This window comes from Oncorhynchus mykiss, chromosome 17, assembly GCF_013265735.2.
Source record: "Oncorhynchus mykiss isolate Arlee chromosome 17, USDA_OmykA_1.1, whole genome shotgun sequence".
Lineage (NCBI taxonomy): Eukaryota > Metazoa > Chordata > Actinopteri > Salmoniformes > Salmonidae > Oncorhynchus > Oncorhynchus mykiss.
This window is the reverse complement of record NC_048581.1, coordinates 29,193,417-29,209,593: the sequence shown is the minus strand read 5'-3', so window position 1 is coordinate 29,209,593 and position 16,177 is coordinate 29,193,417. Positions and strand designations below refer to the sequence as shown.

General features: G+C 44.6%; 1 protein-coding gene across 7 annotated transcripts in view; it reads left to right on the top strand.

The window, feature by feature from the left end:
• LOC110493661 (regulatory-associated protein of mTOR) overlaps positions 1-16,177 on the top strand; it is a 190,418-nt gene that overhangs the window by 56,174 nt on the left and 118,067 nt on the right. For all 7 annotated transcript variants that reach the window (XR_005036942.1, XM_036949655.1, XM_036949653.1 and 4 more), the window contains exons 5-6: positions 9,202-9,360; positions 10,279-10,425. Coding sequence is in view for 6 of the 7 variants with exons in the window: in XM_036949655.1 (XP_036805550.1) it covers positions 9,202-9,360; positions 10,279-10,425 (306 nt within the window). In the remaining variant the exon portion in view is untranslated. The remainder of the gene's footprint in view (positions 1-9,201; positions 9,361-10,278; positions 10,426-16,177) is intronic.

Below are 16,177 nucleotides of genomic sequence, written 5' to 3'. Positions count from 1 at the left end.
TGTCAGATGTTGTCTGCAAATAAGAGAGGGGTGTGTGTGTACAAGTATAGCATAGCAGTGATTTGGCCAGAACCCTGTTCTTCAGGTTGAGGTGCCAGCTGTACTGCTGACAACACTCCACAGTGCCTTCATTAGCCGCCCCAGTCAGTAGACGCACAAGCACACACCGACCCATACGCCAAATGTAACAAACACTGTACACACTCAACTTAGCCAACTCTTCACACACACTCTAGAGAGCAGAACACTTTAACAACCACTTCCACTCACATACACGAATGTGTGCGCTTCCATTAGGAGGAAATCCTAACCGTGTTCCTGGAAGTGTGGAGGTGTTACATTTGATTTAGCTCATAGCTAGTCACTGATCTGGCTGGGCGATATGGCCACAATATTGTTAACGTTTTTGACGATATTTGAGATTTTTTTACTAATGATATGCTTTGAGTAGTGCATGACCCTAGTGTGGGAACTTGTTTTATTCTGTTCAATTCAATATCAACCAAAACTTGGAATATGTTGGACACTTTGAATATAGCATTACAGCAAATGAAAAGCCAGAGAGGGGTTATTGTGACAGGGTTTGAACCAAAGTGTTGGTCAGTGTTTCTCAGTGGACTCTAATTAGATGTTACATTAAATGTTTTCTCTTACAGGCCTCCCGGGTGGTGCAGTGGTCTAAGGCACTGCATCACAGTGCTAGCTGTGCCACCAGAGACTCTGCGTTCGAGCACAGGCTCTGTCGCAGCCGGCCGTGACCGGGAGGCCTATGGGGCGGCGTACAATTGGCCTAGCGTCGTCTGGGTAAGGGAAGGTTTGGCCGGCAGGGATATCCTTGTCTCATCGCACACTAGCACTAGCCAGGCGCAGTGCACGCTGACCAGGCCGCTAGGGTTGGATGTGCACTGTGTTTAGAAGCAGTGCGGCTTGGTTGGGTTGTGTTTCGGAGGACGCATGGCTCTCGATCTTCACCTCTCCCGCGTCCGTGCGTGAGTTGTAGCGATGAGACAAGACAGTAACTACTAACAATTGGATACCACGAAATTGGGGTGAAAAAAGAGGGTAAAATAATAACATGTTTTCTCTCACTTGATATATCTTCAATGTAGCTAAAATATTCATGCTTTGCTTATTCCTCTCTGATTGATGATATATCGTTGCACAAACAACATGCCGATCTAGGCCTTCACCAGCACTGGTAGCAGGCTGTATTAACTAGCTACATTTGCTCTGACCCAGTACATTTAGCTAGCTAACTAGCCAACTAACTAGCGATTAGCATTGATATCTTTGAATCCCAACTTGCTAGGAAAGGACAAAACTAGCTAGCTGTTTGCAGACTGTAAGATACACAAACTAATAGTACAAATATAGAACGCTTGTGGATTTGTATTAAGAAACAAAGTGGAAAGCAGCATCGTTGTCATCAACATCTTGTTGCATCTGCAACTGCTCTCCTTGAGTGACATGATACAGGGTTTGGTATGTGTCAAAGGAGAGAGACGACTCAAATAGCAAACAGAGTAAATTATAAAAAATGACATTACACGCGGAGGAGTGGCCTAACACATTTAACAAACCAAACCTTGAAGTACTGTTATAGGTAAAGTAAAACCCCAAACTGGCCCGTGCATCAATACCGGTGTATATTATATAGTAAAATACGGTAACCACTGGCTCTCTTCCATTCACTGCACTCACTCACTGACATACACGTACACAGACACACACTAGAACTACACTTCTGAAAACACACACCTTTCCAGTAAACACTCACTGGACTATAAAACCTGTAGGGTCTCTTCCCCTCATTTGAGGCTTTATTGATCAGTACCTTTATAATAACCCAGTGATCCCTGAGGAGCAGAATGAGACATATTTATTACCTGATCAATGGACCCTAAATCAGATGGAAAGATCTGAAGTAGCCAGGAAACACCTGACCTGGATACCTCTACAGGCTCACATATCACACCCCATATCACACCCCTTGGGGATGTTGAAGACCCATCATTTACCATAACCAGGGGGTGGGGTTCTACCACAAACATCCGCTTCGTGACAAAAATAACCTAAGAGGTTGTGTGTGTGTGTGAATGTTACTTGTGTGTGTATTTTCTGGGAACGCTACCCTACTCCGAACCCCTTGGGATGTTGAAGACCCATCATTTACCATAATCAGGGGGTGGGGTTCTACCACAAACATCTGCTTTGTGACTGAAATAACCTAAGAGGTGCGAGTGCACGACCGACCTACCTAGCTACCTACCTACCTACCTACCTACAGGTGTGACCGGTAGACCCCTGCATTAGAGGCTATTTCCGAATGGAGGAGGATTAATTACACACACTCAGATTCGTGTCAGTGTGTGTCCTCATTCCCCCTTGTTCGCCCCACATTCTACATTTAACCCTGAAACACAACTCTCTTCTTCCCATAACCACACCCCGCTTTTCTCCTCTCTCTTCCTGGCGTATCTGGACAGAATTCCCACTTCAATCCCCCAACTCACATCGGAAGTCCCCAAGCCTCTGTCAGACTCGGTCTTTAGGAATGGACTCTGGCATTTCTGCCACTCCAACCACTCCTCAAACAATTTCCATTGTAATTCCAGCGGCTGTAGCTGGAAATTGGGATCAGAGACGATTAGAGGAGAACGAGAGAAAAGAGGTGGATTGGGCAGCTGACAGCTGAGCCCGTATGAAGAGAGCTTTACTGGACCTCTGTTCTGAAGCTGTTCACTGGAGCTATGTACCAAAATTCTCAAATGGCTTCCTGGTCCAACTAGCTGTATTTAGACTGGAGCTGGCTATGGTATATTGATGGGTTATTTGTGTCTGAGGTAGAGTTATGTGATGCCAAAGGGCTTAGCTGTAGCGTCATGGTCCTGAGGCGCTAGCTTTATAGCATACAACGGTGAAGGTAGAGATATATGGTAGCGTCTAGTTGTATTTAGCCCAGTGGCCATGGTAGAGTTATGTGATGCTGGCCTTCACGGCAAAACAGCAGAGTTATGTGGTGCTAACAGTGCCAGCTGCATAATGTACCCTGCCAACAGAGTTATGTGGTGATTACATGGTGGCCTGTGGCCCCTGTGGCTGACACACACCACTGGTGGACGGAGGTTTCCACAGCTCATTTTGCTGGCCACCCCTACTACATCAGCTCCCGATCATCCCAGTCTGTAACAGCACAAGCAGCACGCATTAAGTGTTGTAGTGGTCTAAGGCACTGCATATCAGTACTAGCTGTGCCACTAGAGATCCTGGTTCGAGTCCAGGCTCTGTCACAGCCGGGGAGATGCATAATTGGCCCAGCGTCGTCCGGGCTAGGGTAGGGTTTGTCCGGCCGGGATGTCTTTTGTCCCATCGCGCTCTAGTGACTCTTGTGGCGGGATGGGCGCGTACACGCTGAGACGGTCGCCAGGTGTATGGTGTTTCCTCCGACACATTGGTTCGACGGGCATTGTGTCAAGAAGCAGTGGGGCTTGACTGTGTCATGTTTCTGAGGACGCACTGCTCTCGACCTTCACCTCTCCCGAGTCTGTAGGGAAGATGCAGCGATGAGACAAGACTGTAACAACCAAAAAGGGAACAAGGAAAGAGAAACCCTTGAATGAGTAGGTGTGTCCACGTTTTTCACTGGTACTGTAGATGGTTGGATGATTTATGAAAGTTAGGCTATTGATTTATAGAGCTAATTAAGTTGGTTTCCTCTCCTCGCTTTTCTTCGACAATTAAGGCAAGGGCTGTTTGCTCATCTAACTCTGCCGCAATATGCTGGTTAACTTTGCTATTATGCACATAGCAACATGGTCTAGGAAAAGGCGTCAATTCAACAGCGCACTGTGTTTCTGAACCGCGGACACCGACTGCTTTCTAACGCGGGAGAAAACTAATTTGTTATAGTATCATTTGTATTAGTGTTCCACCATTGCTCTTACATAAAATATCCATATACAATTTCAGTAGCACATGTCTTAGTGACGGGGGGTGCCATTCCCACAGCCTCCACAATGGATCAGTCTGCTTAGACATGCTATCCCACACCTACCCACACAAACAACAAAATCATTTTATAATATCAATTATTTTCAGGTCAACACACTATACACACTTTGAACTATCTTCCCCCACTACACATTGCAACTGACACAGAAATGGACCCTCACAAATTGCCTGTGTGTTTACTCTAGGGAATTGGGCCCTGTGTCTGAAATGCATTACAGGCAAAGCCCAGTGTTTGCTCACTAGATTGACTTGAGTTCAAAGGGGCAGGGTATGTCTGTGGATCCTAGTGACCTGTTATCGTTCATTTTCATCCTGAGTGGTACACACACACACACACACACACACACACACACACACACACACACACACATGACTGAGCAGCTGCAGATTACAGCCCACAGGGCATCTGACAACAAGGAAAACGCCAGATCAACTGTCTGTCCACTTACCCATACTGACCAGGAAGTGATGTGTCATCCTAAACCTGTCATTACTCAGTGGCCTTGCGCTGGTTCATGAAACGTTGAATTATAAAAATAAAAAAATCTTCTTACACATTATAGTCTAATACAGGGGTTCCCAAACCTTTTCACTCAGGCCTCCCTCCAGTATTGGGGAACATCCAGTGATCCACGCCTATTTCAATGGGCACAAGCACTGTTCATGACACTGTTCACACCCCTCTTGTTGGTGGAGAGAGAATTCTGCAGGTTTAAAGCTTATTTTCTTGCAATTCAATACATGTTGCCATGTCTGTATTAATGTGATATTTGAGTGACTCCAACGGTACAACAATCTATGGGCTAAAAAACCTTACTAAAAACGTTAGCTGACATGGGTTGGTTGATCTGGACATTTCTTGCAAGTTGTTAATAGCTCTCTAAAGGGATGCAATGACTGATATGACAAGGAAAACTGATTCCTTTTAATAAAAATAAAAAAAACTGTAAAAAGCAATTCTAGTCCCCCTCGCTATTTACAGCTCACTCTGGATTAAAGACGTGATCCAGAACTTTGGTGACTAATAAGTATTTTTATACCTCTCACTTTGGGCTGGATGTGCCAATGTGTAGTTCATTCATGCATTATCTACGAAGATAACTATTGTCTTAGACACAAAATCCCTAGTTTGAAAGTGACTGTTTACTGAAAGCTGTGCTGCGCTAGCAATTCGAGTTCCAGCCAATGAGGTTCAGACCCTTCACTATTTGAGGCAGCAAAGAGAGAGCGAGCAAAAAGTTGTGCACAAAATGTATCTGTACATATGACGCAATTTTCGGGGGCCACTTTTGGCTCGTGAGCACTACTTTCAGAACTACTGGCAAAAAAAGTATACAGAAGTTCGGAGAATCTCTTTAAAATCATTTTACAAGGTGATACGATTCTGTCATGACACTTGCATCATGGTACTCAGTCTGGCAAGGACAGTACCCTCCATAGAAATATAATTGCTTTTTACATGGTTATAACCTTTACTGTGACTAGAATGTGTCTGACTGAGTGTCTATAAACAGGAGTAACATAAGGGTCTCTTCAATTTCCTGAGGTGTGAATTGGAAGAAGACAATTGATCTAAAGTAAAGGAGCCCCTTGGCTGACTTCGCACCGACACACGTCATCACTGACAGATCTATGAATGGGTGTGTATGTGCTTTTGAACATGCAACGAAAGTGATCAGAAACATAGGCCTGCTCATTGTGTGTGTGTGCGCGCACCATCAAACCATTGGCATCATTTCTCCTCAGCGGTATTGATCTGAAAGCAGGGAGATGATACAGTGCTTGAGAAATGACTCTATTTCTCTTACTCTTTCTCTTCCTCCCTCTCACTCTGCCTATTAGATTTGTGGTTCTCCTTCTCAGCCAAACAATCCCAGTATTTGTAATGAAATGTTAACATAGCCCTCCCCAATGACAGGAAACGGCACAGCACTCAACAGATTTGCCTTCATTGACAACAAGTTGGGGTGCCACTGCTGCTGTCAACTATACAAACTGTCTTCAGACATTGTCTATCCTTGCTTGTTCTTTGGAGCTTATAGAAACAAATGTATCTGTAAAACGTATGCAAGTACATTTTGATTTTGCATAATTTATTTTGCTTGCATGCTTTTGGTCTGCAACTTCAGTCTGTTAGATTATCAGCTTTCAGTCTTTCTGGTAAAAAAAACTATGAGACTGGTGACAAGCTTACTACTATAGGCAGATTGTATCTCCTCATTCTCAATCTCATCTTTCTCTGTGTCATGTATTTTTGTTACACAACATTTATGCAAGGCTGGTAATACCATCCATCTTTTCCTTTGTAATCAGAGTGAGTTTAGTCTATAATGTCCCTGTGCACCCCTCAGTGTTGAGAATGGCTTTAGGAAAGGTTTAGTGTGTTAATGATGTGGCGCTTTTTTTCCTTCACTCTGGTTCCATCCCAAATGGCACCCTATTCTGTATGTCGCGCACCACTTTGGAGCTTGCTCTGGTCAAAGGTAGTGCACTACATAGGGAATAGGGTGTCATTTGAGACATATGCTCTTATTGTTATGGAGCAGATCAGGGATGAGAGGTTGGTTACGCTCTGTGCTTTTCCTTGTTCTAGTACAGGGATTATCCCCAGTCCCACAGGTCCACCATCAGTGGAAAATGTTTGTGTGTCCCCGACTGCCTGTGTGTGTTCCTGTGTGCCCGTGTAGGCTATGCCTGTATGTGTGTGTGTGAGAGAGAGCAAGTATTTGAGTAGCTTACGGTATCAGTATGTCTGAGATTTTAAGAGTGTATTTTCGTGTTCTTGGTTATCTGTATCCTTCCCTGGTACCTGTTCCTTGAAGCAGACAGGGCAGGGTTCAGGTTGATGTGCGCCAGGCACCATATCTGTCCTGACATTGACAGAAACAACACAACCACTTCATGCACCAATGGAGTCAGTCAGATTTTTTTGTAAGGAGTGATGGATCAATTCATGGACACCTCGATAGAGCCAACTAAACAGAGACGGACAGAAACTGAAAGGGCAGACGCACATCAAATTCCCAGCTCAGTGCCAATGGGACTGCTCAGACACTGCTGGGCATTGGGAGCTAGCTGCAGAGATGTAGGATGGGAGGAGGACTTCCTGGGAGTATTGACTTACCTGCAAGGAGAGTCCCAGTTGGGTACCAGGGCTCCCCCTTCAGGGAAAGATAGGAAACAGCATTTGAGTGTGTGATGGGCTATGTACACAAACACGCTTTCACTCTCACTTTCTCTCCTTTTTTCCTTTCCTCTTCCTCTCCTTTTCTCTCTCTCCATCAAACACACTCGCTTGAAGAAAGTTTAGTCAGCCTAAACTGATCAAGTTTCCGCCCCATCTCTCCTCACTCACATTTCAGTGTACATCCCATTTGTGAAATCCCATCTCTAACACAATTAGCAGCTGCTGATAACACTTAATCTCATAAGGACTAACATTGGATCGTTGAAAGTGTCTATCCGCCAGGCAGTGTTCAGACTGCGGTCCTATCTGATTGCACCAAACTCAATCAGCAACTTTAGCTTTCAAGGCATGCTCACTGTGTTCTGAAGCCGAATGAGGAGACTGGATGACGTCGTTGAATACGAATACATATTGAACTGATTGGTTCATTGCTATTTAGCTTGGTGTTTCTAATGATTGTGTGGGTTAAATGCTGAAGTCCTTGAATGGGAACTGATGGATTAAAAAAGTTAGGTTCATACTAGGTTGAATGGGAACTGGTTTATTCTAGGTTGAATGGGAACTGGTTTATTCTAGGTGGAATGGGAACTGGTTTATTCTAGGTGGAATGGGAACTGGTTTATTCTAGGTTGAATGGGAACTGGTTTATTCTAAGTTGAATGGGAACTGGTTTATTCTAGGTTGAATGGGAACTGGTTTATTCTAGGTTGAATGGGAACTGGTTTGTTCTAGGTTGAATGGGAACTGGTTTGTTCTAAGTTGAATGGGAACTGGTTTGTTCTAGGTTGAATGGGAACTGGTTTGTTCTAGGTTGAATGGGAACTGGTTCGTTCTAGGTTGAATGGGAACTGGTTCGTTCTAGGTTGAATGGGAACTGTTCGTTCTAGGTTGAATGGGAACTGGTTCGTTCTAGGTTGAATGGGAACTGGTTCGTTCTAGGTTGAATGGGAACTGGTTCGTTTTAGGTTGAATGGGAACGTTCTAGGTTGAATGGGTTCGTTCTAGGTTGAATGGGAACGTTCTAGGTTGAATGGGGACGGGTTCGTACTAGGTTGATGTAATATTGTGCGGTTATGAGAAGGGCTTACCACAAACTTTCTAAAGGACTTGAGGTTTAAACATAGTTGGAGCACTCAAAAAAACAAAACAAAGAAACCCCATTGATTTCTTATTGCTCACTTTAATTCATTGTACAGGATGCGGACAGGTGACTGACGTTTCGATGTTTTGTGTGTCTTGTTTGAGAGAACCTGTGTTTGACTGTTAGTACGCACGTGGGAATCATACAATGTACACCGTCTAAATTTGTATGACGACGTGTACACACAAAGCAGGCCATTGTCCCACTCTGCTCTCATTGTTAAATGACCTCGAGGCCTGTTTCACTAATTAAAAGCAGCAGGAGCATTATTTAAATATGCCACTGAAGCCTATTACAGCAAACACAATAGTCTATTCTATTCTCCCCAGGTAGGATAGCAATGACGCAAATGCACCTCCTTTCTCATAGAAAAATATTATATATATATATAATATATAATATATAATATATAAACAACAAAAAAGACATCAACTGTAGCCCTAACCTACTTTCAGCACCGCTATTCAGTTGTATCTAGTTATTTCTAGTCCTCTAGGCATTGGCCTGTAAGGACGGTCAATCCACATGCTCTCTGTTTCTCCAAAGTTCTTTAATGATGAATGAAAGAGGGAGTTGAATTGAAAAGACCTGTGTGTTTGGCCTGCTTCTTGTTTCACCCCCTTTTCATATTTCTACACTCGCGTCTATCTATTAATCGATACACTTTAAACTATGGTGTATGTGTCTGTCCACACTCTCAAACTGAAATGCGTCTCTTTCCTTCTCTCTCACCTCTCATCGAATGCGTGTTGTCAGATCAAATGAGGGGCAGGTAGTTGTAGCAACATGATAACACAACACAATATCAAATTATGTTAACGCTCTTCCACTCTTTCTCTCGGTTTCTCTGTCTCTCGCTCAGGCACGTTACAAGCAGAGTCTGGACCCCACCGTAGACGAGGTGAAGAAGCTGTGTACGTCCTTGAGACGCAATGCCAAGGAGGAGCGTGTCCTCTTCCACTACAATGGACACGGGGTCCCCCGACCCACCGTCAACGGAGAGATCTGGGTCTTCAACAAGGTGAGAGAAACACACACATGCAGAAATATATATACACACACACACACACACACACACACACACACACACACACACACACGTCCAATGATGACTTCCACTTCTGTCTCTACAATCACACTAAGACTCACAAATGAAGTCCAATCGTTGAATACACACGAACAGGTCCATTGGCTCCACTGATTTTAGACTTAAACAAGTTATCCCACACACACACGTCCAATGATGACTTCCACTTCTGTCTCTACAATCACACTAAGACTCACAAATGAAGTCCAATCGTTGAATACACACAAACAGGTCCATTGGCTCCACTGATTTTAGACTTAAACAAGTTATCCCACACACACCCACGCACCAACAACAAAAATAGTTATTACAGAAATACATTATTTTATGGACAACTCACACAAGGAACACCCACTCTAAATGACACACGGCTCCTGTCTTGGTTTGGGCGCTGCCTCTGCCCAGTACACCCCAGAGCGCCTCCTCCTTTCCTCTTCTCTTCCTCTCTTTGTAACCCTTAATGATGAGTCCTATAAAACTAGCCCTGCTGCCGACTCTCTGCTACGGTGTGCCAAGGCCCCATTGATCCCTCTGTTCCACCTCCTAAAACCACCACCACAGAGTATCTCCCAGTACAGTAGTCAGAAACAACACCAGGACTTTCATTGCTTCCCCACATCCAATCCAAAAAGTGAATTGGGACGCAGATGTACAGTTAACCCCCCCCCTCTTTCTTTCATTGTTAGTATTGAAAGAGGATTGAAGGATCTGGCAACATCTTAAACAAATTTTGAACAAATAATTGCTAGTAGTACAGAACATTTCTATTTGCTGGCTTGTAGGTGGCTATAACATGGCATCTAATGTTGTCTACCAAAATGTTTAATAACCCCCTTCCTGTTTGTCCTGTAGAACTACACCCAGTACATCCCTCTGTCTGTGTACGACCTCCAGACGTGGATGGGCAGCCCCTCTATCTTCGTTTACGACTGCTCCAACGCTGGCATCATCGTCAAGTCTTTCAAACAGTTCGCCCTGCAGAGAGAGCAGGAGTTGGAGGTGGGTGGCAGAGATATACACTGCATTCGGAAAGTATTGAGGACTGGACTTTTTCCACATTTTGTTACGTTGCAGCCTTATTCTAAAATGGATAAAACATACCTTTTTCCTCATGAATCTACACACAATACCCCATAGTGACAAAGCGAAAACAGCTTTTTAGAAATATTTGCAAATGTATACATTTAAATAAAATTAATACTTATTTACATAAGTATTCATACCATTTGCCATGAGACTCGAAATTGAGCCCAGGTGCATCCTGTTTCCATTGATCGCCTTTGAGATGTTTCTACAACTTGATTGGAGTCCACCTATGGTAAATTCAATTAATTGGACATGTTTTGGAAAGGCACACGGCTGTCTATATAAGGTCCCACAGTTGACAGTGCATGTCAGCAAAAAACCAAGCAATGAGGTTGAAGGAATTGTCCGTAGAGCTCCAAGACAGGATTGTGTCCAGGCACAGATCTGGGGAAGGGTACCAAAAAATGTCTGCAGCATTGAAGGTCCCCAAGAACACAGTGGCCTTTGTCTTTCTTAAATGGAAGAAATTTGGAACCACAAACTCTTCCTAGAGCCGGCCGAACTGATCAATCAGGGGAGAAGGGCCTTGGTCAGGGAGGTGATCAGAAACCGATGGTCATACTGACAGAGCTCCAGAGTTCCTCTTTGGAGATGGAAGAACCTTCCAGAAGTACAACCGTCTCTGCTGCATTCCACCGATCAGGCCTTTTTGGTAGTGGCCAGACGGAAGCCACTCCTCAGTAAAAGACACATGACAGCCTGCATGGATTTTGCCAAAAGACACCTAAAGGACTCTCAGACCATGAGAAACAAGATTCTCTGGTCTGATGAAACCAAGATTGAACTCTGTAGTCTGAATGCCAAGTATCACGTCTGGAGGAAACCTGGGACCATCCCTACGGTGAAGTATGGTGGTGGCAGCATCATGCTGTGAGGATGTTTTTCAATGGCAGGTACTGGGACTAGTCAGGACATTATTATTTTTTTAAAATACAGAGATCCTTGATGAAAACCTATTCCAGAGCACTCAGGACCTCAGAATGGGGAAAACAACCCTAAGCACACAGGCAAGACTACGCAGGAGTGGCTTCGGGACAAGTCTCTGAATGTCCTAGAGTGGCCCAGCCGGAGCCCGGACTTGAACCCGATCAAACATCTCTGGTGTGAACTGAAAATAGCTGTGCAGCAATGCTCCCCATCCAACCTGACAGAGCTTGAAAGGATCTGCAGAGAATAATGGGAGAAACTCCCCAAATACACGTGTGCCGAGCTTTGAGTGTCATACCCAAGAAGATTCGAGGCTGTAATTGCTGCCGAAGGTGCTTCAACAAAGTACTGAGTAAAAGGTCTGGATATTTATGTGAATGTATTTCATTTATAAAAATAAAAAGTGCACGTTTTTTTGTTGTCATTATTGGTTATTGTGTGTAGATTGAGGGGGGGAAAAAACGATTTATTCGGTTTTAGAATAAGGCTGTAACGTAACAAAATATGGAAAAAGTCCAGGGGTCTGAATAATTTATGAATGCTCTGTACACACACATACAGACATACACACACACACACAACCACTCCCCCAGCGAGACCAAGGTATGTGTGTGTATAATGTGCCTTGAATTCCGAATGGCAAGCCAGCTAATTATTTTGAATGAAAGAAGCGTTTCACAATCTCCTCTCTGTGATCCCAGCCAGCAAATAGGCAGCTGGAGCTAAATGAATTAATGATAGTGTTTTGGTTTGGTCAGGATCTCCCCTCCCCCTCCCTGCCATCCCTCTATCCCCTTTATTCCACTGTTTTCTTCTTCCCGGCCGTGGCATCTCAAGTGAATTTACAACACGCAGTTAAATTATTCATGGAGGAGTTTGAGCGCACTTCAGATTATATTGAATACAGCAGAAAGAAAGAGGACGAGCGAGAGAAGGACAAGGAGGGTTGATGAGATGTGGAGAAAGGGGTCAGAGAGGTGAAGAAGAGGGCGAGCAATAGAAAGGGGGAGGAAGAGGGGGAAAAGAGAGGTGGGAGAGGAAGGGATGGCAGCGAGGCGATGAAAGTGTTACAATGCAGTCTAGAGAGGCTGAGAAAAAGACAGATACTGTGAGGAGATTCATCCTTCACCATAAAGTCACGCTAACTTCAATACCAGCAACACACCTTTTCTCCTTTCCTCCCCATCCGTCCATTCAGGCTCCCTCTGCCCTGCTCCCTATGTGTCCAACTCTTACCAGGCTGAGATAGCAGGGGTCACGGCCCAGATAGAGGAAGGAGCGAGAGAAGGCCCAGCGGCCCATCAATAACACTTAAAGCTGTCAGTGCGAGAGAGGGAGCGGGGAAGGAAGAGCGAAAAAAGTGAGAGGAGAAATGGATCAACAGAGGTCTAGAGCGAGATGGAGAGGGATAGAGAGTAGCCTTTGTTTCTCAGCTGTTAAAAGTGTTGGTGTAATTGACCACTCTGGGTTCTCTTTGGGTCACTGTGGGGAAAAGCTCTTAGCTGCAGCCAGCTGGAACTGTTGAGAAACACCACTCTTCCGTGCTAGCCTAGCTATCCACTCAAGTGTAAGGTTGTAGCCACTGACCAGTGAGTTTGTGAACAAACTATTTAAAAATGGGCCATATAACAACATGGGCCATGTGATACTTAGGTTATGCCACATTCAATTCCATTGTATGTGCCTTGGTTGAAAGTAAACGTGATATTTTAAACAAACCTTATTCATCAGAAAATAATGTGCCAATATGCAAAAGGAATTTATGCTCTGTTTGGAGTGGGTCCTTTTTAGTGGGTCAGTTTAAGGCCGATGTCTTCGTGTTTTCTGGGTCACGGCACAGAACAGTTGGGGTTACTACTGTGTTAGACCACACTGCTTTCAGCTTCATAGCACTCTGTGTTAGTACTAGGCCAAGTTAAATAATGGCGGAAGGCAAAATGGCTCCACTTTACACCTTGGTGCACCTCTCCCCCGCCTGCACAGCAACAGGAAGAGAGGAATGGGGGGAGTGATGGAGAACGAGAGAGTTGGAGGATGGGGATGGAAAGATGAATGGTAGTTGGGAGGGAGAGGAAAGGGAGAGAGGGATAGATGAAAGAGGAATATTGAAATAGGATGAGGGAGGTAGGGAAAGAGAGGAAGGAGAGAGGTGGAGAGGTAGTTCCGGAAGACTATTAAAGATGCATGATAGTACCCAGGCAGGGAGTCCCTGTGCTCTCCACCTCCTCTCCATCCCTGTTTCCGCTACAGCATAACGCTCTGCAGCAGAGTGCACGTAGAGGGTGGCCCTAGTTCACGCCCACGCCTTCTCACACGCACACAATCCTTATATGCATGTATTCATAAACACACACGGACAGACTTGATCCCACTAGGGGCCTTAACATTTTTTTTTTTACTGGGAAATAGGGGGAGTGGTGCGGAAGGACGGGGAGGTGTTCTGTCTCGCTCACTCACTCGCACACACGCACGCAACCATCAGTCAGGGGTGTGGTGTCTGAGTGCTCTGTTATGAGCAGTCCGCTTCCTGCTAAATATTTCAGACTTACTGTATGGAGTCAGCAATATGATGCTCACTGCATTGACTGTGTGTCCGTGCTCTTGTCTTTTGGGCGGAAGGAGTCTGATTGTTGTGCATTTGTCTGTCTGGTATATCTGTTCTCAGCCAATGCACACTCCCGTGTGTGTCTGTGCATATGTGTATTGTAAAGGCTGTGTTTTGAATGTGTTTGTTGACTCCTTGCTGTGTGTGTGTATACACCCCGCTCCCCATACAGTACAATTAGTTCTGTGAATTAGTGCCAGTAAAAAAAAATCACATACCCAGTGTGATGACAATAAAATCCTTCCATGCTGATTGTAATGCAAATTTCTGAGATTATGATATGCTAATATGTTAATTACCGAAAAGCAGCCGGGTTTAGGCAGTAGTGTGGTATTTACCATAAGGTGTATTGTATCACAATATCCCAAATGACTTGTGTAACAACATTGTTCCGCCATCGTTGATCCATCATCATGTCTTATGGACTAGTTCAAATATACATGTTGCGTTGGTTAGTGTAACATTCCCCATTTCATCATTAAGAAGTGACAGAGAAGATGTAATCGTACGAGTCACGGACATGCACAGTGTACAAACGCAAGCGCACACGTCCCTATTAATCCAGACAGGTCTGAGCAGAGCTGCAGGTTTAATAGTGGTATTTATGAAAAGCAATGAAGACACACATGGATCTCACACTGAGATGTTGGCTTGCTGCAGGTCCTGCATTTAGTTTCCTTTCTCTGGAGTCTCCTCATTATAACAAGCTACAATTAGAGAGGAAGGCTCAATATCCATAAGGGGTTTCACTGTGGTTCTACTGATTTAGAAGGGACTTATTCCCGGTGTGTTTCTAGAGCTGGGAGGACTCATGCTGTCTCATCATGTAGTGTTGAGGTTCTTTCAGTGTATCTGTTGTTTACACACACACACACCCACACACACACACTTTTCATGCCTCTGTTGATTTCAATTGAAAGTTTTGGAATGTTGTATTTGCTCCTCACCAAGGGGAAAAATATGGAGAAAATGCTGGTCTGTCTGGTTGCATTTTAGAGTGTGTGTGTGTCTACCAGCTAGCCCTTAGTAAAATATGACCAGCCTTCCATCATCTGCACTCTGCCCTAAGTGGTGTTAATAAGCCTAGGTTTACCATGCCTTGCATCAGATGTTGAGGAGTTGACTGTGGGGAGAATTGAGCTATTTTCACCTCACAATTCCCAGATTGTGTGTGCTGTGTGACACTTGTCTTTGAGTGCATGTGTGTGCGTATGTGTGCATCCCACGTTCCCTTTTCTCCCTATAGACTAAGGAGATGTGAGGACAGAGAGCAGAAGTTCTGTGTCTGATTGACTGGGCATGTGTCCCTGGTCTACTGCACTGTATGTAAGTGTTTGGGTTGACACTTTGGAGAAGATCTTTCAATTCCTCCCTGCACAGCAGTTATAGCCAGCTTGACAGTGAATTTTTTTAAAAACAGGAAGTGGTTTTAACACTTAAAGCAGAATTTCCCTCTTCTCTCATGGATGGGATGGTACTAGGAGTGGTAGGTAAATCTCAGTCTCCTGGGTGCAATGAAGAGTCCCACTCTTCAACACGCGGTACCATCCATCTACCGTGATGCTTGCTATCATAACGCTAGACAAAGTGCTTTAAATTGTATTGCACCCTTTCATCATATGCATCAGCTATGCCATCAGTACAAAATGACCCCCAAGGGCCAGATCAAATCTCCAGATCCTTGCCTGAAACTCGGCCGTATTGCTAGTCATTGGGAGATTTAGGCTGCACCAGAACTGTAGAATTATGGCAGAACTCACATTTTGAAGCTCAAAAGTACAAGCGCTTCAGTCAAGTCTGTGAAGTATTTATAAGCATAGGGAGTCCATGGTACACAGCCTTGGGTAAGGAGGGGAAGGGAGCGCACCGAGGTCATCAAATGAAATGTGGAGCTCACCTCCGCAAGCTGCCTAGAGGCAGGCTGACATTAAACCAGGTCTGGGTGGATCTATACACCCAGACAGGAGGAGACGCGCGTGCGTGTACACACATGCACTCAGACATAAACACCTGTGTATTCCACACACACTCAGTGTCTCTCACACCTTTGTATTCATGGCATTGTACAGGCGGTCCATTTCCCCAGAATGATAATATCACATTAGCCAATATCTGCTTCGGAGGCTGTTTGTT